We start from the raw sequence: 27,951 nt of genomic DNA, 5'->3' as shown, positions 1-27,951 counted from the left end.
GTCAACAAGTGACAAAATTTTTTGTCATTAAAAATAGAGGGAAAAAAACATATTTGGCCATTGTGGTAATGAGCCCAAAGATAACATGCACCCACCCCCCAAAACAAAACAAAAAACAACGACAAAAAACCCACCAAAACAAAATGAAATTAAATTTGTATTTATTATTTTAATTGCTTGAAGCTTGAATAATTTGAAATATAATTGATCCTAAATGTTTGAAAGCTTCTTTCATGATTTCACCATCAGTCCTTGACATTACCCTTTGCTTTTCATTGAAACACCCGGGGATCTCATTTGGATGAGGTATGGTATGTTCCCCGACCTTGCCATTTCCAATAGACGCTCCTCGCCGTCTACCAAACCAACAGTTGAGAAGTGTGCTCAGACTTTACGCATGGAGAGCGCAGGGAGAGTCTGGGAGCACGCATGGGGGTCCCTCCCTTCCAGGCTGCCCGTGGCCTCCTCACCCCGGCGGGCACTTCCAAGACTCTGCCAGGCCCCCTTGATCCCCAATTTCCCCCTCTCTACCTTTCCTCTGAAGAAACTACCCGGCGTTACGTCAGAAAGTGCAGGACAAGCAAGACAGCGTCTTATGAGCTATTCGCAGGCATTGCTGCCAAACCCTACTTGAGGCTGCCTAAGAGCTCACTGCACCCAATGCTATTTACAAATCCAATCCTTTTAAAACATCAGCAGTATGTGGTAAGTCCGTTATTCATTCATATCATTTTATTTCTGCGCTGGGCTTCTTTTTTTTTCTCACAGCTTTCCTCACATGACAGGTCTCTGTTGCCGGCACAATTGCGCAAAAACCCAAAACAGCAGTGTAAACCGTGTAATGATAAAGAGTAGAATGGTTCACACTGTAGCTTCACTGAAAACACCATGACATGATGAAGCAACAGATGATTTTGACGCTCAGAGATTTCTGCAGCATTTTTACTCTTTGACTCTTTGCTGATCTCAAAAACAACATGCCCCACGCTCGAAATAGGAACCCTAGCCCCATCCCAGAGGTAACATGGGATACGGGATTGAAGGAGATGAACGAGACCTGGAAAGGAGCGATAGCCTGTCTCGGGGTTGCCGTCTTCTTCGTAATGACCATCGGGATCATATACTGGCAAGTGGTGGACCAGCCCAACAAAAACTGGATCCTTAGGGGAACTTTCAGCGGACTGATTTGGGAGAGAAAAACCCACTCGCTGCTCATACAGACCCTGACTGAGGATAAGACCTACGTGGAAATTGACGTCGGGAACGTAGGGAACCCCGATATAGAGATTCCCTTCGTGAGGAACCTGTGCTGGCTCAATAAAACCGAGTTCTGCTATACCTGGGACTCGGTGGCCGAGGTGAAGATCTCGCTCGAAGCGAATGAGGATACGGAGACGGAGTGTTACAGCATGACTTGGGCACCGGTACACTGTCATGTGGAGCTGAAGGTAATGTTTCTCTTTATGTGCACACGAAATACACAAATCACAGCAAAATGTGGAGTGCAAACCCAGTTTCGCACTTTCTTCAGGCTAGGAACATTAATGTCCCCCTTTGTAGTTTGTAGTTTGCCTTGCTTTGATAACAGCCTATTTCTGGTGCACAGTGTGCAACAATTTATAAGCAGGTCCCTTTGCAAAGTAATATAAGGCAGTTTCTCCGTCAAATATTATAGAATAAGAACTTTAAAAGTATATATTTTATATCAATAATCAAGAAGAAAAAATGTATTTCACTCACAATCTGTTTATATAACTTATTAACGGAAAAGAGAAGCTTTCAAAATGGTAGAAATCTCCTTTTAGAAAAAGTTAAATGTGTTTCTTGCGGCATACGTGATTATCGTTTTCAAAAAACCGGATAAATGTTTTAAATTTCTATACATTTTTTTAAATTTAACTGGATTTTTATATTGATCTCCAGTGTATGGCCACGGAATTATGTTAAACTACGTGAAACAAACATGTGCACATACAGTGTTTTTTTCCTCCATTTTAAAATGTATTTATCTGCATATTTGTCACACTTGGTACTTGTTTCAGATAATCAAGCTAGTTTTACAATTTCACATATTTTAGACAAAGATAACATGAATAAATGCAAAATACAGTTTAAAATGATTATTTTATTTATTAAGCACAAAAAAGGTGTGGCAAATAGCAGTTGTTCAAACCTACCTGGCCTTATGTGAAAAAGTAATTGCCCCCTAAACCTAATAACTGCTTGTATCACCCTTGGCAGCAAGAACTCCAATCCAGTGTTTGTGATAAGTCTTAGTCGTCCTAGTAGTTTTGGCCCACTCTTCTGAGCAGAATTGTTTTAATTCAGCAACATTGAAGAGTTTCTGAGCATAATTGACTTTTCAAGGTCACGCCAAAGTGTCTCACTCTGATTAAAGTCCAGACTTTGACTAGGTCACTCCAAAACCTTAATTTTTTTTAGTTTTTTGTAGTCATTTGAAGGTGGATTTGCTTGTGTATTTTGGTCATTCTGTGCTTGAGCCTCAGTGAATAGCCGGACAGTCTCCTTCAGGATTTTCTGGTAGAGATTTTCTAGGAAAAAGCAGAATTCAAGGTTCCATCAATAACTGCAAGTCGTCCAGGTCCTAAAGCAGCAAAACAGACCCTCATGATCATGTTTGACTCTTGATAGGATGTTCTTTTAGTGAAATACTCTGCTATTTTCAAGCCACATGTAACAGGACGCAAACTTTGCAAAAAGCATTTGTCACATCAGTTCACAGAATGTTTTTCCCAAAATTTTGGGGATTGCCAAAATGTTTTTTTTTTGTAAATGCAAGATGAGTCTTTTTGTTCTTTTTGGTCAGCGGTGGTTTTCATTTTGGAGCTCTCCATTGGATGCCATTTTTGTCTAATCTCTTTCTTATTGCTGAATAATGAACACTGACCTTAACTGAGGCAAGTTAAATGCTATTCTGGGTTCTTTTGTGATCTCCAGGATGAGTTGTCAGTGCACTCTCATCGTAATTTTGGTAGACCTGTCTCTTCTTCAAGTTTTCTCCATTTGTGGATAATGTCTCATTCTGTGGGACTAGAGTTAGAGTAAGAGGGGCTTGTTTGTCTAATATTAATTTTTTTGGGATAATCTGAAACATAAGTGTGACAAATAGACAAGAAAGAAAGAAAGAAATCAGAAAGGGGACAAAAAATTTTGTCAAATCGTTGTAGGTGACTTGTTATGCTTCATTCCTGTCTCTTTCTAAAGCCATTTAATTAACTACACTGAGTGAAGTACTTACTGTACTTTCCCCTGCCTTAATCGTCAGAGGCATTTAACTGTTGCAAAGTTTGGGTAGGTTAATCTGTCCCCACTGGAACATTCCTCGACTTAACTCCCTGTCATGTGGTGTGACTGCTCACAGAAAATCTTCTAAACCAAAGTCACATTTATTTTCATAATTTCCAAAAATCCTGCCCAGAGCCTCTCAGGTGACTACTTGGCACCTGTTTTGAAACTGCTTAATGGAGCCCAGATTTGCTGACGTGAAAAAATAAACTTAAGTTCTGCATATTTGTCTCTTGAAGACAGAAGGTTTAAAAAAATTAATAAAATTCTCTGACGCTCAATCCCTGCATTTTATTCACTGATATACCAGATGTAACCTTAACTGACACTGAATTTCAAATATTACATTAACTCATCCAGTCAAAAAACTGTTAATACAATGCTTTTATGAATAATGTTATTACATTTGTAGCTGTTTAAATTAAAGTAAAATCCTAATTTGAGAACAGAAATGAAATTTATTATGGACTGTAAGTCTCCTAAAATATTTAGATGCTCTTAAATAATTTGTTCTTGAGAGTTGCTGCCCTAATGCATCAACTGCTGTACTTCTAATTTCCTTATATTTACCACAGAACAGTGATGACAACCAAAAGCTTTCTGTTCTATTCTATTCTCTTTTCTTTTCTTATTATTTTGTCAAATACTGACAAAATGTTGGTGCCCTTTAGTGAGGTTGCTAAAGTGTTTTAAAACCAAAAGAAATTTTTTACCCTCTCCTCACAAACATTACTCTTTCCATACTTAATTCAGCTACTATTTTAATAATATATGGCTTTTTATAAAGTTAATCGAATTAGTTAATCACTGTTTTACTTTTTATTTTTTCTTGTTTGCAAACATTTCACTCTGGTTTTCTTTCCCTTTTCCCTTTAATGTGTGATTGCATGTATATTTGCACATGCGTGTCTTTATTCAGGACTGCTTCTCCATGGCCAACATATCCTGGTACGGGGGTGCCAGTGTTCGGGGTCAGACTTGGCCGATCAACGATCAGAACACCACGATGCAGCCCTTCATCGTCAGTGATCTGAAGGACAATCCCTCTGGGTTCGGCTCTGCCCTGGAGCGCTACTTCCTTGGCTCATCGGGTAAGAGGTCACTGATGGGATTTGCCCTCGATCTCATCGTTAGAAATGGATTTAGAAATCTTCTCCACGGCTATGTTATTACAAGAAAAAAGGTCTCCTCAGTAAGGATGTTGGCAGTTTGCCACGCTTGCTATTGGTGCAGCGTTAGAACAAGAACAAGGACTCTTGAAACTTGATCCCACATGAGTGGGTATACCATGTGTGGCGTGAATCCCAGGGCGCGAGGGAAGCCCTGTGGATGTTGTTGTGTTGTCCTACCCTTTTCAGCCCCTCATGTAAGCATTTATGCTTTAGCTGGCAAAAATGGTACTAAAGCAGCGTCCCTAAAACACACACAACATACTAGATAAGTTGGCTTCACCACATAGATAGTGTAACACGATGCTGGCTGTGGCATGTCAGTTTATTAATTCAGAGATTAGAATACAAAGGCAATCAAGCCACCTGTAGCATCTTAAATTAACTCTTAGGAATACCAGAGTAATTGTCTTTTGTTTCTATTAAAAGAGCAGGTTGGATGGAGGCCCTGCTGACTCTTATAACTCACCAGGTTATTTTGAGGGTGTTAGATTTTATCCTCGGGGGTAAGGGGGGAGAGGCAGGGGCTGTTAGCGGATGTGAATGGTTAATATGACTGATGAAGAATGTCTGCAGAGAGTGTGTGCATGTGCGTTTACACAAATCTCATGGACTATGGAGATTCAATTTGTCTTTGTGTTGGGTTGGTTTCTGAGCTACTGCTTAAATAAACTAATCTTTGTTCCTATCGAATTTCGATATCAATCTGAGATCATGATTATTATTATTAGCACACTGACATTGTTCAAAAAATCTTTAATATTCACATATTCTCATTTCTACATGCAGGCCTTAGGTATAGGGCCTTAAGTGAATATCTTTGAGCTCTGTAAATGGTTTAGGATTTAGCTGTGAGTAACTACAAAACTCAAATAACCTGCCACAGGGAACGCAGTGACATCACCCAATAAGGCGACACAAATAATCATCGACTTCACTGATTGTTAGCACTAGCTTCACTCACAGTCATTTACATGCTGATGGAACTGCATGCAACCGCATATACACACATATATCTTTTGCTATGTTATGTAACAGTGACAGGCTTCGCCTGAGAGTCACATGACTTAAATCCCTTTTCCACCTTGTGAAAGGATGCCAGTAATTATTAGGACCCCCGTAACCCTTTGTTTATCTGCTTAGCTTTCCACAGAGAGAAAAACACACATGCACACACATGCAGCCAGAGATAGCATGAGATCCCAATGAGATCAACTGTTTATTTGTTGCCAAGTAACCTCTCACAGATACATAGCCCCAAACATAGCAAACTGATGCTCAGCAATGACAATGATGCCTGTTGGAGCATTAAAGGTATATTTAACATGATATCCTGCTTTAAAGTTCAAGGATGTCTTTGTTTGGCTCCAGGATTTGCATAATGTGCACATTAGGCCCAAGAGAAAATGTTTTTCCATGATCAAAGACATTTTCCAAGCATTTCAACACTTCTCACTTTGCTTTCAGATATTGGACACCAGTCCAACAGATCACAAGAACATAAGTTTCATGTATTTTCCTTATTTGCCAACAACATAATCAGTCTGATGTGTGACAAACTAGTAGCTTCTCGGTCCATTTAGTTAAAGAAGTAATTTGTGTAACCTACAGAACATTTCATCACCAACAAGGGCTTTAACCTTCAGACTTGTGTGGTCCTGTGCTGCAAGTAGAAATGTTACACCTGCTTGAACTGCACGAAAGAGCTGTTCTCTCCGGTGTAAACTTGGTACATTTGTGAATTAGCAGCCACTTTTACAAAAGGCATACGAGACAGAGTTTCAGAGGCAGTCCAGTGATGTACTGTGTTTTACTGTCAGAACTGACAGCAAATGGACACCTTCTCAGACCACATCACGTCACATGCCAGACAAATCAATCCATCCATCCATCCAGCCAGCCAGACATTCATTTTTTTCTAGTAATGGAATTCAGGGTCACGGGGGGTTGGAGCCGATCCCAGCTGTCATAGGGCAAGAGGTGGGGTACACCAAGGAAGGATCAAAAGTCAGTTGCAGGGCTATCACAGAGAGACAGGCATTCATTCACATTCACACTTGTGCCAATTTAGAGTCGCCAACCAACTCATCTTGCATGTCTTTGGACTTTTGGAGGAAGCCAGAGTACACAGAGTACACACAATGAGAACATGCACACTCCACACAGAAAGAAGAGGAATGGAGTTAATATCCAGTTATGGTTTAATTCCAGAGTAGTTTGCATACTCTATTAGTATCTACCCTTTATTTGCATAACCCCTGTTATAGTCTCTCTACATGTTGAATTTACATTTATATTTTGTACAAAAATATTGCATTTTACATGCATCAAAATGAATGTGTGCTCATTTTGCTGCTCCGGGCAAAATAACAACACTTTATTCTCATCTGTATAGAAAGAGCATTTTGTCAGTCTTCATCATCTGCGTTTATCTTCCTTATCTGCCCAGCAGCTCAGTCCAAAGAACCACATGATATCTCAGATTAAAATCCAATGTGATTATGACTGTGAACTAGGTTATTATAGTTAACCAAAACCAAAGTAAAAGCGTGGAAAAACATTCCAGTTAACTAAAATGGAACTAAAAAGCCAGGCTAAGTGTAAACGTCTGATACATTAATCAAAGAATATAGAGATAAATTCAAATGCAAAGGTTTTGGGATGACTACATTAATAGAATCTGCTGCTTTAACATTATTATGGCTGTAATGTCACGTGTATTCCAGTGTTATTGAAGTCAAGACACTGACAAATACCTGTCATACTATTAAAAAATAAGCAAACTCAGCTTGGAAGCCAGAACTGAACTATAAATGAAATGCAAATTTAAAAAAAACTATGGAAAATTCAGCTATAAATCTTATAATGTGTTTGAGTCATAACTGCTTTATTTTTATGGATAATAGTATTGGAACAGGAAACAATTACAGAAGTTTTTGTGGCAAAGAAAATCCACATTCATGTGTGGATATCATTATAGAGATTTGTGAGGTTACACAACCGTGTGAAAGTTTAATTAGAAAAGTGATTTGTTCCTGCTTTTTTATTTTGCACTTAATCAAGTCTAATTGAATGCAGATGGAAAAATACTTACAGAAATATAGAGAAGAAATTATATCATATATCACTGGTTATTAGCATGCACAGCTCCTCACCCCTTTCCAAGTGCTAACAGTTTCTTCTCAAGAAAAGTTGCTTTTAAATCCAGCTGTCTCCACCAACACTCAGCAAACCGTGATTAGGATAGTGCTTCTCAATAGGAGTTAGCTGCATGCACACAGCACCGTATGCAGTCATAGACACACAGTACACACTGTTCATGTGTATTTGAAATGCAGCGATATGTCTGCGCCAATAAATGTGTATTGTAATGTGTATTAAAACAAGAACTCCAGTGTTGTTTTTCGTTTAAAAAAAAAGGAGATTTTGGGAAGGCAGTATTCCAATAGTAATTTTTTTAAAAAGTAAAACAATCGCCACATGTATTTACTTTTGGTTAATATTATTTCTTATTAATGGACTGACAACACTTTCATCTGAGCTGTCTTCATAAATCTGCTTTGGAGGAACAAACATACAGTTAATGCAGTTTTAACATAACATTAGGCTTCACAGCTGTTTGAACCCGCTGACCGTTGCAAGTGGCCTGTCTACACTGACTCTAGTTAGTCATAGCTAGAGTTATAAATGTTGTGGGCAGTATAGAGCTGTGGCTGACATTAAAAACTTAAGAGGACTCCTGGGGATAGTTAAAGACCATGGCAGACAGATTGAAATATTTGTGATAACAGAGCATATATGTATGGTAATTGGTCATATTAAACAGAGAATCAAGAAGAGAGGTAAAGAGTAGCAAAGTAAAGCCAAGGTGGAGAAACTGGATGAAAGAGATACAGCATGCCACCATGCAGCAGAGTGACATTTGAGAGCGTTTCCAACTGGAGGAACTTATCACAGCCACACCTGTCTTTATCCATTCAAAAACACAACTGGACTAGTAGCTATTAGCAAAGTAGCATCCTAGATCACATGCATTATAATGGCATATTAAAAGGGCTACAGCTAGAGGTCCAAAGGCTTGACATGGGAATACTGCATGTGTTCAAAAAGATTGTTATTGTGTGCTGCCTGTGGGCTTAAAACAATACTAAGTAGACAAACCAGTAACAGATGAAAACTGTCTCTTTATTTGTCTCCTAAAATAACAAACAAAATGAAATAGATTATAATATAATGAGATCTTTAGCAGTAATGGGAATACAAGCGGCGGAAACGATTATTTGAAACACATTGATTTGAAAGCAAAGTAGCCATTTTTGTCCCGTGTGTGACTAATTAACACGGCAGGATTTATGTGTAAAATAATTGGTGGATGTTGGCACACAAGCGAGAGGTGAATTATTTGCCAGAAATTCTATTCTCATAGATAAAAGACTTCATTTTTCCATGGCCTGTATCCAAATGCTTTGTACTGAGCTGAAGTTTGGCTTTCATCGTGAGTTTCCAACTTGTTATTACAAACGAAAGTTCAGAGCAAACCTGTTAGTTTTTTAAAAATGTGATTGTGTAACTACTTTAAATGTCCCCCTCCTGTTGTGCTCAGCCAGCCAGTAATGAATCTAGTTTTTCTTAATAGATTGTTTTTTTCATGAAGAGAAACACACAGAACACGCTTTCTCCAAGATTCCTCGCAACAACTTTACAACAACTCTTTAAGATATTACACCACTTCCTCCACATGCACACGTGACTTCTGTCTCTAATATAACGGAGCTTTATGTTGACAAGGGATAGAACAGTTAAAGCTAAAACATGTTTCCATTACTCAGTTTCATGGAAAGCAATAGAAGAGGAAGGAAGGAAACCACAAAAGAAAAACAGATAATTATCAAAAAATTTTAATGTCATTCAGCAATATGAATGCAAGGTATCCAAGCTATAAGCTTTTTACAAATGTTTTGGAGATGCAAAGACTAAATACACTCGCTTTCTCCTAACCAGTAATTGAAAGCGCAAATAAGGCTTACGGAGTACCAAAGAGTAAGAAATCAGAAAAGAAATCTAGCTCTCTTAACTGTGTTCTTAATTTTTACTAAATGTCTTCTCGTTGGAAATGTTTTAAAGATGATTTTCTTATTGGTTTTTAAACCAATCCGAGATCAAGATGCCAAACGCAGGACACTGCTCCAAAACACTCATCTGCGTTGCTCAATAGGTCACGACGAGGTCCCTGGGCAGCTGCCCCGAAACCTCGACACTCCCGCAAAGTAAGATGTGAAACACTTCAAGAATGACACCGTTAGCCAGCTGAAGCTTTGTTAAAAGCAAGCTGTCATCTCCTGTATGAGAGAACTACTGAATGAAAATCACCCCACAACATTTTCCACAGTTGAGCTCTTATACTTTCCATGAAGGACAACAGGCAAGAAACAGAAGAAAGACTTTTTAAAGGGTGTAACAATGGGACAGCTTCTGTACTCTTCATATAGACACGTAACTTGTCTGTGGTTGCTCAGGTCATTTCCCTTTCCTTACTTTAACCCTGAGCTTTAGTGAAATCTTTGTTTAAGTGAGAATGTCAGAATATGAGTTTAAACGGTTTGCTAACGTCACCACTGAAGCCAAACAAAAAGTATTATATCAGCTCTCGCAGTTTTTAGAGTTTGTCTAATCCAATCTGCTGGTAGTGAAAAGGACACATCTGTAATGTTTGTACAGAACACAGTGTCTCACCCTTGAAACAATAAAACTGATTGATGATAGGAGTAGAGCAGAGAGAGCCTCTTTAGTGTTTCATTATTTCTTCAATAAGTGGGATTGGAAATTTACTACAATGGCAATGTCCCAGTTTTGTGGCCATCAATTTCTTGAGGTTGGGCACAAAAACGAAATTTCCATTGTTAAAGAAGTACATGCCAAACACACACAAACTCGCACACCCGCACACACAGGGTTAGTGTTTGAATGCACATTTTTTTAACCCCTAGTCAGGTCTGTAAGTTTGCACGGTTGTCAGAAAGAACAGTAAAACTATGACAGGTAAAAGAGTGCAGTTCATCTGGTCCACAGCAGCAGGGAGTCATAGAGTAGCATTTTCCTTCAGACCAGCACTCTCAAGGATCCTAGGCGCCACATTAAAACCTTACCGACCCTGGTGAAGGTGCACAGGGTCTGCTACCACCTACAGATGTTGAGGTCAGACTGAGTGAAAGTGAGCAAAGAGTCTTTATGGTCCTATAAGCTCAGCACTGTTTTTCTTGGAAAGCTGCAGTTGCACATTGAACAAGGTGTACATGAGAGACGTGTACGTGAAAATTCATGTATGTCCACATATATCTGATGGTTGTTTGATTTGCGTGTCAACAGCTACAAAACTGAGAAACGTCAATCAGATCTGTACAGCAAACGTGTGTAATATTTAAATTAACGAGAGGCGAGGCGAGAGCATATTTTCCACCAGTCACAAAATGTCACTTTTTGAGAGCTAGTAAAAAAGAAAAAAGAAAATGTATTGAATTTTGGGGAATTTTTAAGAAGCTGCTTTAAAAATCTCCCTCACCTCCTGGGTACACCACTATGGGAGCAACTTAAGGCTTCAAATCTTGTTCATTTTCTTTAAAATGATCATAAATCCTGCTAGCATACTTTGCGTCTTATAGAGCGTAATAAATAAACAGGATTAGAATGGTTTGGGTGGGGGGTTGTTTTTAAATGAGAAGCTCCCTGACAGGAAAAAAGGCACACCAGTGCGTTCATAGTGTTTTGAGTAAGATTTTATAAACAGACGACAGGATTTGGTATACTTAACTTTCAAAAATGCACGTTTAATCCGAGATGGAATAACAGGTACAGCAGTTTGGGATCAGTTTGTCTCATTTCCTTGAGGCTCTGCAGTGTCATTTCCAACAAAAATTAATTATGACTTGAGAAGGCAAATTCAACTCCATTTTCCACTCTGTATGCACTTTAGTAAAAGCCACTGTTTGCAGCTTCAGCAGCACATTAGTCTACGAGGCTTCTTGCTGTCTGGTGTAGTCCTTTTGCGTATGTTTCCACTACTTTCTTTCCACTTCCATCCTTCTATAAATCTTTATAATTTTCTCTGCAAACCACATCATACACCACCATACTCTTTCAAAGCACCTTTGCCTTATCAACTTTCTTCTATCGCATCCATTCAACTCCTTTGTTATTGAAAATATTTCTGTATGTCAGAAATACATAAAATTAAATGTTTATCATAAATATTTCCTAAATAAAATCTGCATTTATCTGCCATTTATAAATTTGTAACAAACACGTGGATGTTGACCTAATACCTTGTGAGAGGCAGCTGAGGTGTTACCAGTATCTCTTTGACATTATCCATTGCAAACACGTGGGAATTACCCTGAGGCTGAAGGCTCCTCACAAGGCTTTTAAATACTGATCTCTGAAACTATTAATCTGATTATAAACTGGTACACGAGTATCCCGCCTGCTCCTGGTCCCTGCTTCCATGAGAACAGTAAGCCCACTGAAACTAGAGAGAGCAGCTGAAATGAGCCAAGGTCTCACCAGTTTCTCAGACTGTCTAATCTGTCCATTGATTGGTCACAAATCTTAAACCCCAGCTTGGTTACTTTGAGCAGCTTTTGCAAAATCTCAATACGAGGTCAGGGTCTGTGTTAATGGCTCAGTTTATTAGATGGGACAGAAACATAGCCAAGCAGAGCACAGAGGAACTGAAGGTTGTTAAAACTGGGAGGGAGAAGGTGGGAGTCAGGTTAGGGGAGAAGTGGTTAGGGTTAGGGTAACCTGAGATGAATGGGGCATTCCTTCCAGGGCAACTACATCTGCAGATACAATTTTCAGCTACACATAATCTTGTCATTATGCAAACCATCTGATGGACTGTATGTGCATGCAGTAGCAGAAATCTAAAGAGGCCCCCTTAACTGCAAGGTTTTAGAAGGATAAAGTAGACAAAAATCATCTTCAAATCTTCAATATTTCTGGTAAGTTTTGTTATTCAGAGAGGGAACATGCACGGGACATTCAATGCTCGTGTTTGCCCAGAAGCAAGCATAATGGACAAATAAAAAATGTTTCTAACCCTGCCCTCAGTGTTACTTTCCAGGCTACCTGAATCTCATTTCACTGGTCTGCAGTGTAACCTACCTACTTAGAACTTGCCAGTAGTTTCAGGGTAAACTCATCCAACTGTGTGCTGCTATATCTCATTCTGAGGAGTGTTTTTCTTACATCTGAGTGGAGCAATATCAGCTGACACAGGCTGCACTCTACCTCCCACAACACTCCATCCGTCATACTCATACTGGTCTCAGTAACACTCATGCACTATGTCATATAAGTGGAATTTGCAATGGACTGTCTTACTTGCGCTGATCTCTGCCTCTTTAAATCATAACTGTTTGAATTACCTGACTTTTCCTTCGCATGAGTGTATGACCTAGACTGTGACTTTATATTGCAGCTGTTTATCTGACTCCTTAAAGCAAGGTTTCATCCACAAGCATAATGTAAGCTAATGACCGACGCCCATTCCTGTGTGCTTCCTACCATGCAGGTGTCGCAGTGCTCGTATCTCCTGACATCCCCCTGCAGCTCGGGCTGGACAGCAGACAGCAGTTCTGCCTACAGTCACTTCCAAGTATGGAGCGACTCCCTCTGCAGTACACTGTGTGTGTGGCCCACAATGTAAAAGCTGCTCACCAGGAAGCAGTGCAACAGCTCTCGGAGCACAGCAGGGAGCTGCCCAACATGAAAGCACTGCGGTTAGTTCAGTTTAGATTTAGATTAGACCAGATGTAAATTTCACTCTGCTTCACTTCTGGTTATTATAACAGCGGTGCACTGGTGTGGTTGGTGAGCACCGATTGAAACTTTAGTCTCGCGAGCCAACTGTGTTTAACTGTTCCAGTCTGATTCCTGTGTGTGTGCCGCAGGCTGCCATTCTGGAAGCTGCTCGCCAACATGGACTCAGGGCCGAAGGTGGAGCGGGAGATGAGGACTTTCTCGAATCGTCTGAAGAGACACCAGCTGGGGGAGGGAGTCATCAGCCTCAATGAACATTCCACCACCCTCCTTTCTGATATGGTACACGATGCAGACACACACTGACTACTGAACTGTGCTGTGTCTTCTCCCAGCCTTTAAAGGCTGTGACAGAGTTAAGTGTTCATTATGAAAATATTCTGCTAAGGCAAACCCAATCTGGGTCGGATAAAAATCCCACTGGTTAAACTGTTTAAATGAAATAAAAAATAAAATTAACCCACCAACAGGATTTAACAAATAGTGGATAAGGATTGGTAACACACTCAGTGTCTTGACAGTTTTTGTATGGCAGGTGTGAGCTCTCATATTAATAAATAGATTATTAAAAGTCAGCACTGCATCATAAAAGGTTGCCGTTTTCAGCATTTTCGAATGCAACCTTTGCTTTATCGCACTGAAGTGGACATTCCTGGTGGATTGGGCCACCTGCTGCGGTGCTGCCGCCGTTTGCCATTGCAGGTATCAACTGATGGAGATAGAAGTTTTGCGGATGCAGGCATCAGCTGTATTTAGCTTAAATTTATTTAAACATTACAAATATAGTATGCTGACATTATAGCTGGCTGCAGGGGCCATGCTTTATGTTCAATTCTACTAGTCTGTTGATAAGAGGTCTTGAAATGAGAAGCCAGTTCATGGAGTTTCTATTTTCAGTAGAAGCTCTCTTTTACTAAGCCTAGAAAAGTTTATGTTAACGCAGTGACTAGAATTAAGATGTGTATATTATTCTTTTTTTCCCATTCATCTTCATTTCTTCCGCTGCATAGCTGCAGATTATCATAATCCACTGCTTCAACCACAGAGGTTGTGTCAGGTTTTGTGTGGAGGCGATGAAGGAGGAACCCAAACGCAGGACTCGCAGGTAGGTGAAGCCTGGTGGTTTATTATGATGAGCGGATGAAACAGGACATGCAACGGAGGGCTGACTGAACTGAAATGACTGAACTGGCTGGATTGGAAACACGGACAGCGTACACAACATCAATGACACGACAAAGACCTGGTGGAACCGAGGAACTTAAATACACAGGTTGAATGATGACAATGATTGGAAACAGGTGAGTACAGGGCTGAACATAATCTGACTAATGACACAAGAGACAAGCTGACACGGGGAAAAAACAGGAAGTGGAACAGGGTGGGCGGCCGCGAGGAAGACGGCGGCCACTGAGCAGGTCCGGTGGGCGGCCGCGCCGGCGACGAGGTCCAGTCAGCGGCCTGGAAGGTGGCCGAATCCGTCGAGGACGAGGAGCCGCGGTGACGGAGGGGCGGCTGCGTGGGGAGGCTGCAGGAGACTGCGTGGGAGCCAGCGGGTGCGGAAACCCCTGGCTGAGGAGCTAGAGAGCTCACAGCTGGCTCTGGATGCTGTGGCTGCAGGTCAGGAAACTGAACAGGATGGTGAATGAGTGACTGGGTAGGAGACTGGACTACAGGCTGAACTGACTGGACCACAGGCGGTGGGAGGATGGGTGACTGAGCTACAGGCGACCGGACAGGAGGCGACTGGAGGAAACTGGACTACAGGGGTCTGGACTGACTGGACTGGGGAGGCTAAAGGATCAGAGGTTGGTGAGGCTAATGGCTGAGCTAACGACTGAATTAGTGAAGGGGATAAAGCTGCAGCCTGGGCTATTAAAGCTGGTGCCCGAGCAGGGGACAGGTCCGCTAGCCTAACCAGGGAAAGCGCTAGAGCATGGAAAGCTGGATCAGGAGGTGGATGAAGAGGTAGACTAGTAGGGGGAGAGGCTAGCTCTTCCGAACCTCTAGGGAGGTCAGGCTGGGTTCTGGCTGCCCTCAGCCTGGGTGCTGGGACAAGAATGGAAGGTGACTGGACGCCAGTCACACCCACCCGAGGAACACGAACGGGTGCAGGAGTGGACTGGGACGAAGAGTGTGAAAAACAATCACTGGAACTCGCCACCGGGAGTTGCTCAAAATGGTCCATATTATGGAGGCGTGTGCGCCGCTTTCTCCGGGAAGAGAAAGCGGGCAGGGTAAACAACTGAGCCTCTGGCGCCGGGAGCCTCCGTTGAGCAGAGTTGGGAGGCAGAGCAACTGTGGCATGGCGAGGTTGGAGGTCCAGTGAATGAGGCGGCGGGTGTGTGAGCGTGGAGCGGAGTGGCAAGAGAAGGAGCGGCTGAAACACGGCGAGAAACGCCCACTCTCCGCAGCAAATGCTCCGGTGCAGGTGAGGCAGCAGGTGGGGGAACGCGGTGTCTGCGAGGCCCGCCTAGAGCCAGGCGAGTCCCCTCGAAGACATACTCTCTCTCCGCTGTTTTTCCCTGAACTCCTCTGCCCAACGGGAAAGTGCTGCCTCCTGCCGCTAATAGAGGTCCGAGTCCGCCGGGTTCCAATCGTGTCTTCGTGGCACGGGTCGTGTCATTCTGTCAGGTTTTGTGTGGAGGCAAGGAAGAAGGAACCCAAACGCAGGACTCGCAGGTAGGTGAAGCCTGGTGGTTTATTGGATTGGAAACACGGACAGCGTACACAACATCAATGACACGACAAAGACCTGGTGGAACCGAGGAACTTAAATACACAGGTTGAATGATGACAATGATTGGAAACAGGTGAGTACAGGGCTGAACATAATCTGACTAATGACACAAGAGACAAGCTGACATGGGGAAAAAACAGGAAGTGGGAACATTAATGTGGCGAACTAAACTGAACATGAACAAACTGAAATCACTAAGTCAACGACCCAGGAACCCTGACAGGTAGTAAATCTGGTAAGAGTTCATTGGTCAGAGGCCCACAACTGGTCAGAGATAGAGATGAAGGAGTTTTCTTAAGTGGATCTCCAGAGCACTGGAGGCAGGGAACAAGGGAGGGAGGACAGGTTCAGTGAAATGTTACAACATAAAAAAACAAAAGCCAGATTAGGTTTGTTTTTCCTTTTTTGTTTTGTTTTGGAGTTTTAGTTTGTTTGTTTGTTTGTTTGTTTGTTTGGGGTTTTTTGCCTAACAGAACTTAGTTCCACAAAATGCTGATCAAATCTTCAGGACACTTTGTGATGCCTTGCAGCATGTAAATGGGGCACTTCATCATCAAATATGTTTTCAGATATTCTTTCAGCTGCTGCACATTCATACAGTTCCCTTCCCTAAATGCTATTGCAAACTGCCTGGTAACGACACCACCGGACCACAGTCAAGTCAATCCGTGTCAACACCTGGTGGAACCTGGTGGTGTTCCGTTACAAAACAAATATAGTTGAGAGAAGACAAACAGAGCCTTTCCTAATAGGTATTAGGTTGCTCTGAGTGTGGTAACTGCAGGATGGCAAAGAACTGGGTGTGCTGAGATTTGAAGGAACCTTAGCCAACTAGAGCAAGTAATCCCAGCTTGATGCTCAGATATGACCCAGACTGTACAGCAGAAGACCATGCAGGCAGAAATGCAATCAGTCCATAAAAGGTTATTTCCAGGCATCCTGTTATATCCGTACACACTGGTGATGTTTCCACTGCATTTTCAGTAGTTGTGAAAGAACAGAAACATAATAATAATACAGAATAATACACAATCATGATGGATGGCTTTATTTGGTGAACAACAGTTCACTACTTTTCTGGTAGATCAAGGATATTAATCACCAGTTTTGTTGGTACCACCTCACTTCACTCCTTTCATACTTCAATAAAGAACCAGCCAAGCGTAAAATCCTGCATGGAAACTTACAGAATTAACACGTTTGGCTGTGTAGAAGTGTGGCTAGCAACAATGATCCCCTTTCACTCCAGTTTTACAAGAGTCCATACATTTTCAGTCACTCTGTTAATTTTTATTTTACAGTTTCCATTTTACTCTGCAAGAACTGGCATCAAAGTGATTTGGTTATTAATAGGTTTGCTTTGTTTCTAATTTTATTACATAGAAATTAAAGTAAATTTTTAGAATAAAAGCCTAGAGTCTAACCCATTATTTGAATTTCTTTGCATTTTACTTCTTTCTGGATTAAAAAAAAAAGCAGAAGAAATGAATGGTTAGTGGGGGGGGGGAGATCTAAGAAATTAAACAATATGAGCTAATATAGCCTTTCCTCCCACAGCTATTTTACATATGTTTTGTCTTGTTCCACAGTTATGTAATGCAAAGTTTCAGTTTGACTCTTAACATCTAATTCACAAAGGACTCTGGCAAATGTCAAATGGTTCTGACAGAAGTTGCATTCTCAAAGCTACAATTCTGCAAAGCAACTTTGCAAAGGTGTATGCTAGTAGCACCATTAAACTATTAATTTAGAATTGTTGTCTGTCTTTTTGTCACTCTGCAGGACCATGACTACCTCAACAGCAGGAAAAGGGGGATGTCCAAGAGACTGACCAGGGACCTCCCACTTGTCAAGCTTCTTAACATTTCCATCACCATGTCCCCTTTCCTGGGGGTGGACACCACACAGTTCCACACCTCCCTTATTGATGGCACTGAGGCCTACTGGCTCAGTCTCCCTTCAGCCCCTCAGGGACAGCTGGTGAGGCATGAGAGGCACACACTATCATATTGTAAACCACTTAGTTGCGTCCACAGTAATCCACATTTGAACTTTGAACTGAGATTTATGTATTTTCATTTAGTTTGTTGTTGTGGGAGGCAGTATAAAGAACCCACCACATTTTTATTTCATGCTAAGTACAGTTTTCCCTGACAGTGAACTTTCCTCACGCTACTAAAACACTCTATTCGGTCAAACATGAAACCAGACAGAGATTTGGGGATATTTTCCTCCTGCATTGCAGACTCTCTGCATTAATCAGCTCCAGTTTGATCAAATTAAAAAAAGCAATGCAATGCAAATGCAGTAGGACTAAACCAGGAAATCTATAATTGCAGCAGCAGTTGCACTGCGGTTTATAATTAGTCAATTATCCACAGAGAAAATAATAGCAGCGTAAAATAAACACCAAGTAGAATGCAGTTGCCTCTGTCCCTCTATCCAGATCCCTGTGATGAGTCAGTGGCGAGGAAAGTTCTGTGTAAAGCTGAACATCACAAATCCAGGAGCAGTGAGCTGGTTCCTGGACAGGGTAGGAGCCCTTCAAACCCATTTAGGGATGGAGTACATCATGCTGGAAGGGGGCGAGGGGAATCTGTTTGAGGAGCAGGCTCTGCGGCCACCGCAAGCTCTGGGTGGAGACAAGTACATCAGCCTGCTGGCTGACCTGGCCACCAGGATAGGAGATTCCACCATTATGACTGCAGGGACACGGTAATCTGTCAGCTAATGCACAATGACATTGCTTCCCGTAAGGCACATTTGTGTTTATTAGGACTTTTTCTGTGTCTCAGGTCCAGTTACAAGCCACTCTTTGTGAGGATGACCCCCCTGCAGTCTGATTGGAGCCCGATGGGTCTTAAGGCCATCATTCCCAACCTGTTGCACCACACTTTGCTGGGATACAACTTCCTCATTCCTGATGCAGTAGGTAATACGAGAACCTATGGGTCCCTTTTTTATCACATAGTGATATTTTTGCCTTTTTGTGAGAACTGAAAAAAGCGCTTGATTAGTGTTGCTTTGGACAAAGCTGGGAGCTGTCAGTAAAACATGGGCCTGATATAACTGCCGTGAAACATCTTAAATTGTTCATTAGATATGAGGTATGAGTTGTATCAAGATAGTTTTAATACAATGTTATAGCCCACACTAGCTTGCAAAACACCAGTAATTAACATGAACCAGATCTAAAAGGATAAATTGATCTTTTTCCAAAATAGAGAAGCCAACGTACATCATATTGCATTGTCTTAAATCTGCAAATTAAAAAAGCCACACGAAAAAGAAAAGACAAAAACAGTTAAACAGTGGGTACCACTGTTTAACTGTTTTTGTCTTTTCTCTGCCTCTGCACAGGTGGCTCTCTGTCTGGAGACCTGGTCACAGATGAGGAGTTGTTCATCCGCTGGCTGGAGATTGCAGCCTTTCTTCCTGTTATGAGCTTCCACACACCACCCTGGATCTTCGGGGAGGGCCAGGTATACTACCGGTCTGCCTCGTGTAGCCACCCAGCAGCAGCCTGCGTTGGGTACCATTACAGCTGTGTCATCCACATTAGTGACAACCTAGCAGGTTCACATTCTGCTCATGACTTGCTAACCAGATTTTCGCTTGTGAAGATTTACTGTGGAGAGATCAAGTGTAGTGAGGTGTGAATGCTGCCAATTAGATGTTCTAAAAGGGGGTGGGAGATTATCCTTCCTTCCCACATGCTGCTGTTGAAAAAGGGACCTTAGAGAAGTGGTTCATTGGCCCAACAGCCAGCCCTCAATTCTGAGGGTCAAGCGCTGAGAAGTTCCCACCGATTCTTTTGCAGAGGAGCTAGAGGACTGCTGAGACCTGATCTATCAAAACTCAGATCTGACTCTCCCCTCAGCAGGAGGGGCAGGACTGAACCATGAACCTCTCCATGGGAAATGAGGAACACACTATTCACCATGCACAGCAGGAAAACAAAGCCTTAAGTCTCTGATGACAGGTATTGATGCTTTTGACAATGTGTTACCAGAGCTCAGGTTCCTGAACAAAAAACGCTTTATGCTCCTGCAGAGGAAGAAGGGTAATGCCCTCCCTAACCCCCTTCCCCTCCCGCCTTTCCTCATCTCATTCACCTGTGGTTACGAGTCCATCTGGTCTGAATTACAATCCCTATTCTAGATTTATGGCTCGCTCTCACTCTCAAGGGCCACTTCAGCAGGAATGATAATGAATTTGAGGACAAGTCTTGGAAAAATACTTTATTGTGGCAATTAAGATTTCCATGAGTAATTGACAAGTGTGACAGAGTGGGAGTGATCAAATGAATTTTTTTCCACTAGGAGGGAGCTAAAGCAGCAAAATATATTAGTTGTGACTTGTGTTGTGTGACAAAGATAAAAATAGGCCTTTTTGGACAGCGAGGCATTTGACAGCAGCAATGTTTTCCATTTTGGTCTCTTGCATGGTCTTCAGTTCATAAACCCAGATGAAGTGAGAGCGGGGAGATATTTTAGTGGAGATAGACTGTTGCATTGCCCATGATAAATGACTCTTTTATAGACATTTTTACTACAGTTTTAAATGTGGTGCACCTTTATTTCCAGAATGTGTGAGACTGCAGTCGGTCACAGACAGGTCACAGCAGCAAATACGTTGGAATCGAATAGCAGCAAAACCTCAAAGCCACACACATGCCTGGCTTCTCAATTAGGGAAAGATTCACTCAAACCAGTGGCTCATTCCTACAAATGGTCTCAATCCCAAGTCATAAAAATGCATTTTTTTTATAGAGGCGGTCAAGTTTTGTTTTTGTCGTGAGACTCTGAAGAGGATGTGACCCTTCCAGAAATGCTGAAGTCGTTTGGGCAAAGGGACACAGCACAAAGGCTTTGGCAGAGTTAAAACCACTAAGTCAACAATGAGTGACTGTTGAGTTGAGTCTGCGTGTAGAGATGGCACAAATGTCCTTAGCAGACCTCACTGTCAATATTTTTCTTGTACTGAAATCCTTGCGGTGGATGATTTAGTTTAGGAAAGGGCTGGTCACTGGTTTCAGTTACTCTGTTGATCCAGATTTCTTGAAAATAGATTCTTTGGATGAACGATGTGAAAAAGGCCTAAGTGGTTCTGAATGAAAATACTGCCCAAGAAAAAGGCAACGATGGATTTTAATTAGATCGTCATAATCCTAATTATTTTCTTTTGTTTTTTCTTTTTACTGTAATCCACAATAATGTTCGTTCTCGTGTCTCAAATGGTAATCCATAGGTGCTAAACCTAACTCGGAACTACCTAACAAGGCACCAGAGGGATGTGGCACCGCTGATTGAAAAGTATGCAGAGGAGTGGCAGGTGACAGGAAACCCCATCTATCGCCCAATGTGGTGGCTCAATCCAACTGACTCCATGACCTTTACCATCAATGACCAGTTCCTCATTGGAGATGAGGTCAGTTAATGGAGTTCTGATGATGTGGGATCTAATGCACTTGGCATGTTTTAGCAACTTCAGCCGTATCCTGATGTCACGCATGTGCAATCTCCCTTATACGTATTTATTTTCAGGTCTTAGTGGCACCCGTGGTGGAGAAGGGGGCAGTGCAGAGGGATATATATTTACCTGACGGGGGCTTTCAATGGCAGGACAGTCAGAACGCACGGGTGTTTGACGGGGGGACGTTCTTACACGACTACCCTGTCCCCCTGACGGAGGTGGCTGTTTTCTTACGGAGAAGCTGACTCGGATGACTGTCCCACAGAGTCATGTGATTTATCCTGTTACTGTTTTGAATCAAATTCTTTTTTTAGGTACTTGTGCTGTTCTTAACTTGCACTTTTCTACTAAAGACCATTGACCCTGCCTCAAGTGCTGCCTTGAGACGATTTGTAGAAATATATACATATATGTATATACATATTTTTTTTTTATACTTGCACTTTATGGTTCAAAATATTTTTTTCCTTTATGTTATTTGTCTTCTTTTCATTTGTTTTTTTTTTATGCTGAATGGTTTTACCTCTTAGTGATTTGTTTCTGGACTTTTTCATCCACTCTGCTGCTTTTTTTGTTTGTTTGTTTGTTTTCTTTTTTTTTAATGGTTCTGGAGAAGTATGTGTGTTTACATACTGCATTTCTACAGTCTTTAAATTTGTAGCTGCTGTTGGCTCTCTTCATAAGGAGGAACAAAGCAAGCTCCTTGTTTGCTTAAAAGTATCTGAATTTCTCAAGAAGACCAAATGAAGATGCAGAAAGACAAGGAAGGCGGTTAAAAGGGCTTTTTGAGAGAAACACTTACTGGCGGGAAATTAACACAGGAAGCTACATACAAGCACCATGGTACCATATGTCTTGCTCACTCTATGGAAAGGCTCTTACTTGAACTCATCAGGCCAAAGGGCCGATGTTTTATGAAAGATGAATGTACCTCAAGTAACGTATATGAATTGCTTTACAAAGTCATTAGACACAACAGCCTATCACCCCATAGTTCATATTCTTAGAATAGTTAAGTCATAGACATCCATGAATGTCCCTTTGTACTGTATGCTGATGAACTTGAGGCCAAGCCACTTTCATCCTAACTTTGCATATATTTAAATTTTAGATTAGAGTTTAACCTGCTGTATCAAGCGCTTTTAAGTGAGTGCCTCTTTCTTTACTGACTGTTGATGTGTTCTTACATGTGAGCCGAATTAAGTTGTAAAGACAACCTTGCTGATGACACCACATGGGTGAAAAGGAGATTTTGTATAAATGCATGTAATCAGTCCCTTTTTATCTGATAATCTGACTGTGATATCACTCCCATTCATGAGTATGAATCCACCAGCAGCAGCCGTGAGGCTCAGTGAAAGACTTTGGACCAGGTATAAAGATAGTTTGGTCCAAAAGATGCAAAATCTGACTGCCAATTGTGCTAAAAATCACTCTTTTGGAGATTTCTCATTTGTCTATTCTGTACAAAAACCGAAATGGAAAAACAAAAAGTTGTATTTTTGTTATTTCCTAAGCCTATTTTACTGAAACCGGTAAATTTATTTTCCAATTTCTATGCAAACGTTGAGTGTCTTCAGTTTATAATTACTTGATAGGCACATATGATCGATGTGTCATATGATGGTACTTTTCTACCTACTACTACTACTCTCACCATAAAAATAAAGTACAAAACTTATATTTCTCCAAATGTTGAGCCACATCAAATAAATACAATGCTCTCAGTTGTAAGCATACCATGTTTGCATATGAGAAATTGGCTTTTTGGAGAGAAACAAAGTATTTGTGAAGGATTCACCTGAAATTGCTGGAATTGTTGAAAGCACAGATGTGCAGAGGCCCACCTGACATAAACCTTCATGAGTAATTCAGTTTCTCTCCTCATGTGTACCATTACATAGCCTACTCTCTGGACTATCTTTACACTTCTATCACTTTCTTAAGTTTAGTTGTTTACTTGTAAAAGCTGTTTGAACCCAGACTTAATGCTCTAAGCAAATGAAATGTAAATGAGACTGATTCTAGTTTTTGATTATGTTTAAAATCAGTCCAAGAAGAGACGTAATCTTTATACCCTGAAGCTTGGCTCTTTATAGTCAACTGTCAGTGTTGCTTTTTTTTTTTTTTTTTTAAATCAATTTGTTCCATAAAGGAAAATCTTAAATGGCAAACAGTGAGGATACAAACTCTGGAAACGTAACATTTATCTCAACTAAATTGATTGTGTAACTTTGATCTAAAAAGTTTACTGTATCAGCTCAAACACTCAGGTCTAATGAAGTTTCCTATCAGATCACCAGATGTCTTAGTGCAACGCAGTATGTTGTGAACACATTAACGTCTTAATCTCTCCTGGGGCAGAATGTACAATGGACACACTGTGATTTCCCATAGCCCTTCATGTGAGGAGCTTTTCTTTTTCCCATTATATAATGCTGTTATGGAATGCTTTGGTAGGTTAATGTAGGAGTTGCAGGAAAAGCTTTGTTGTGTTATTCCTTCCCTCTACAGACTGAGTGAGCCATGTGCCTTAATATGCCACAAATCTGGACGACACAGGTGTCTAGATTATTGCAGTATCAGCAATGACCGTAATACAATGACTGTGCCATTACAAGTGTTTTTCTCTCTTCTGTAAATCAGATAACATAGAATGACAAAGTTGCAATAAAGTTTACATTTTCTTACTTAACTCATCAAGTTTGCATTTACTTCATGACATACTGGAGGCCACATTCAAGTGGAGCTGCCAGATTTTAATTATTATTACTTCAGAATTTTTAGTTCAAATCCAATCCTGAAGTTTGCACATTTTTTTTCTGTCTCCATGCTGGTTTGTGTTTGACTGTGCAGACAGTGGCAATCTGCAGTTACACCAATCAGGCGCAACATTATGACTACTAACAGGTGAAGTTAATAACACTGATTGTCTCTTCATCATGGCACCTGTTAGGGATATATTAGGAAGCAAGTGAACAATTTGTCCTCAAAGAAGAAGCAGGAAGACTTGTCCAACTTGTGATGGAAAATTGCAGTGCTTCTGGGGTGTTCCTGGTCTGTAGTGATTAGTATCTATGAAAAGTGGTCCAAGGAAGCAACAGCAGTGAACTAGTGACAGGTAAGTGGACATGGAGCCCATACTGACCCCGTCCACCGCCGAAAACACCTACAATGTGAGCATCAACTGGACCCAAAGCAATGGAATAAGGGAGTGTGGACTAACAAATCACATTATGAAATGCTTTGGTAGGGTTCATGTAGGAGTTGCATCACATGATCAGCCAGTTATGGGTGCATTGCATACCTGGGCGATACACGGCACCAGGATGCACTATGGAAACTGTGGCAGTGTGATACTCTTCTAGAAAACCTTGCGTCATGGCATCTATGTGGATGTCACTTTGACACGTTCCACCTACCTCAGCATCGTTGCAGACTTTGATTACAACCTTTCATGGAAACAATATTGCATTCTTCTTTCAGCAGGATAATGCACCCTGACACAAAGCAAAAATGGTTCAAGAATGGTTTCAAGATCACAACAATGACTTTGTGACCCAAATTTACTATAGTTCAACCCAGTGGCTGGACAAACAAGTCCAATCTATTGAGGCCCCAAATCGCAACTTACAGGGCTTAAAGGTGCAAGATACAAGATACCACGCACATCAACTCCAAGGGTCAAGTGGACACCATGCCTCAATAGGTCAGGGCTGTTTTGAAACAAAAGATAAAACAACATCATTTTAGGATAGTGGTCAATAGATTGTTTTTTGTTTGTTTACATGCCAGGGATACTGGGGCATGCTTCAAAACCACAATTAAACATAACAATAATAAATATGTAAAATGAACACATCTTTAATTTCAGAATTCAAATTTATTATTTTTAACAAATATCCTCCTTGTCATCTTGCACACATGTAATCTTATGCTAAGCCCTGATATTAACCCTTTACCCTCTTTCTTCTCCCCATGCCAGCAGGTCTATGTCTATATCTGTGAGCAGATACTGACAAATAACATCTGCGCTAATTCCACGTAAACCTAATAAAAGTTATTTATAACCTTGGCGAGTAGGCGGTGGAAGAGATTCTCAGGGGACTCACATTCAGCCCAGCCTCCGTTGAGCTCCGTTTCCTTACCTTCCTCTCTTGCTGCCACTTGGCTGAGCTCCACCTTGGGGCCCCAGTCCCGGCTCCTTTAGTGCAGTTAGACAGGTGCAGCTGAATGGAGACATTCAGAGTCCCTCCAAGCCGGCCACCGAACTCACCATCTCCGTTTACACCCGCACTTTAAACACTCAGATTCATGTGGCACTTTTTAAAGTCTGGGTGCAGTTCTCAGCCAGATTAAAATTCACAAGATGTATTAGTATGGCTCCATAGTTTGTGAGGTGATGAAGATGCAGTGTTAGAGACTTGAGAAGACTCTCCTCCAAGGGACAGCAGAGGTTACAGAGTTAATTTCTTTGCTAAACCTTAAAGGAACTTTAATATAAAGTTCCTTATTTTCAGTTACTAGACAGTTGTTTCAAGAATTCAAGTTGTGTGTACAATAAATCAATTTCATATATGTTCAATATTGATCCGTCATTCCAAACAGTGGATTTCCCACCGTCAGTTCCAGTTTAATGCTAATTCACAGAACAATAGTACAGATCCTGCCAGAAATCCTGTGGTCAAAGACATCCACCCTTAAACTAACATTTAGCAGGAGGTCCAATTATTATATTTTTCCTTGGTCAGTGAATCAACATTTAACATTCAACCCAATTAGTTTGGGGCATAACCAAGCCTTATGTAAGTTGTTGAGCAGTGCAGGAAAAACAAATTGTCCTGCCAAAAACCCAAATCATGAATGACACGAATGATCTACATACGGTAGCAGCAATTAGAACAATGTTATTCTCTACTGTTAACAACTGCCAGTGATTACCGCCAGACAAAATGGAATCATCTCTACCCCTGCATGCATAAATAGCTTATAAAACAGGATAGGCAACGCTGGCTCCCCTCTTTTCTTTGAGGGTGTTTTGGCGCAAGTGGCACATGGTGACAAGCAGAGGCCACAGATCTTTCTCAAAGTCTACTTTTAGAAAGTGCAAGTCAAGGTTTTAGGTGTCAGTGTCTGTTCCCGAGTGAATGGCTTTTCCATCTTGCCAATTAGGTAAGCCAGCGGTTAAAGCTTCATGGTTTTGTAATCGATTGAGTGAGGGTCTTGTATTTTGAGCAGAGAAGAAAGTCCTTCTTTCATTTGTTAGAATACTAATCAGATGTTCCTTTATGCACAGGAAGTCTGCACAGACTTTATGCTTTTAAAAAACACTTTTGAAAAAGACAAAGAAGTGGCTTTGAAAGCGAAATCTTTTTTTTTTTTTTAAGGCAGGTGCACTGAGAAAGAAAACCGTCATGTGTAATGACTTCTTGCCTGCCCCTCTTTGGAAATCTGTCACCATGCAATGCCTTTAAATGTCTTCAATTTAATTTAGGTTAATTGTTGAATGCACCCTGAACAGCCTTAGTGGAGGGACTTATTAATACCCTCAGAGACGGAACTGATTCCTGGGTGCCATCCACTTGAGCTCAACCACCTGTCCAGATGGCAGGCTAATGCCATCACCCAGCTTCCTTTTTATTAAGTAAACACTAAGCTAAGGAAGGAAAGATCTCATTTTCACACCAGACCAGTTTCAAGAGGTTTACAAATTGTCAGAACTAAGAAAAGCTGATAAACATAGCTATGACCTTTAGATGCAGATGGGGGTGAGACGGTTGCAGTTAAAGTAAAATGCAAACAAGGGATAAACAATCATCACGGTGCAAAGTACATGACCTTTGGGCTTAGGGGGATTTTGAAATAGGTTACAAATAGATCACTTTAGGAACACATACACTTTTATGACTTTATTTATCCATGGTCGCTGGAGGTTAAAACACAATAACTTTTGGAAATCCCTGAATATGATAACTATTTTTAATTAGTAGTAGTAGCTTTGATGCACTGCTCTTTCTGTGACCGGTTTCCTCGTTCCAGCAACTTCCAGGAACCGACCTCACCAACCAGCTGAGGAATACACATTTTTCCTGCACTACTAGTGGTGTATGATGTCCAGTATAGAAGACAAGTAAGTAAAACCTTTATGAATGTGTACAGGGTTTACCTCAAAGTACTGCTATGTTTTAGTGCTGTCTAATGGGAGAATTAAAACATTAGCGCTGTTACAGTAATAACAGTAAATATTGATACACTGTATCAAATATGCTCAGAATTTTAACATAGAAATTTAAAAATATAGAAAGTATTTTTCCCACCTGAGTGGGGGAAAAAAAATACTTGCTAAAAATTGGCCTACATTTGAATGTGCTTTTCAATTCGATTTACTGTGATCATGCAGTAAACGTTCTTTAGATAAGATGCTTTGTGCCACACTAAGCCTCT

At 41.1% G+C, this 27,951-nt stretch overlaps 1 protein-coding gene across 2 annotated transcripts; it reads left to right on the top strand.

The window, feature by feature from the left end:
* The first annotated feature begins 344 nt into the window (after positions 1 to 344).
* si:ch211-236l14.4 (SITS-binding protein) lies at positions 345 to 23,339 on the top strand. Of its 2 annotated transcripts, XM_042227417.1 has the most exons (11): positions 348 to 705; positions 786 to 1,448; positions 4,226 to 4,397; positions 13,045 to 13,252; positions 13,424 to 13,574; positions 17,815 to 18,012; positions 18,479 to 18,747; positions 18,828 to 18,964; positions 19,393 to 19,514; positions 21,283 to 21,462; positions 21,579 to 23,339. In XM_042227417.1, exons 2-11 carry the CDS (start codon positions 978 to 980, stop codon positions 21,750 to 21,752), a joined length of 2,082 nt encoding a protein of 693 aa, XP_042083351.1. In that variant the 5' UTR covers positions 348 to 705; positions 786 to 977; the 3' UTR covers positions 21,753 to 23,339. The 2 variants fall into 2 exon arrangements, with proteins under 2 accessions (XP_042083352.1, XP_042083351.1); XM_042227418.1 differs by lacking the exon at positions 21,579 to 23,339 and having other exon boundaries at positions 345 to 1,448; positions 18,828 to 18,960; positions 21,283 to 21,410.
* Positions 23,340 to 27,951: the final 4,612 nt, after the last annotated feature.

Source organism: Haplochromis burtoni, unplaced genomic scaffold (assembly GCF_018398535.1).
Source record: "Haplochromis burtoni strain Fernald_Lab_line unplaced genomic scaffold, NCSU_Asbu1 Contig_259, whole genome shotgun sequence".
In the NCBI taxonomy this organism is placed as follows: Eukaryota; Metazoa; Chordata; class Actinopteri; order Cichliformes; family Cichlidae; genus Haplochromis; species Haplochromis burtoni.
This window is presented reverse-complemented; position numbering and strand designations above follow the sequence as displayed.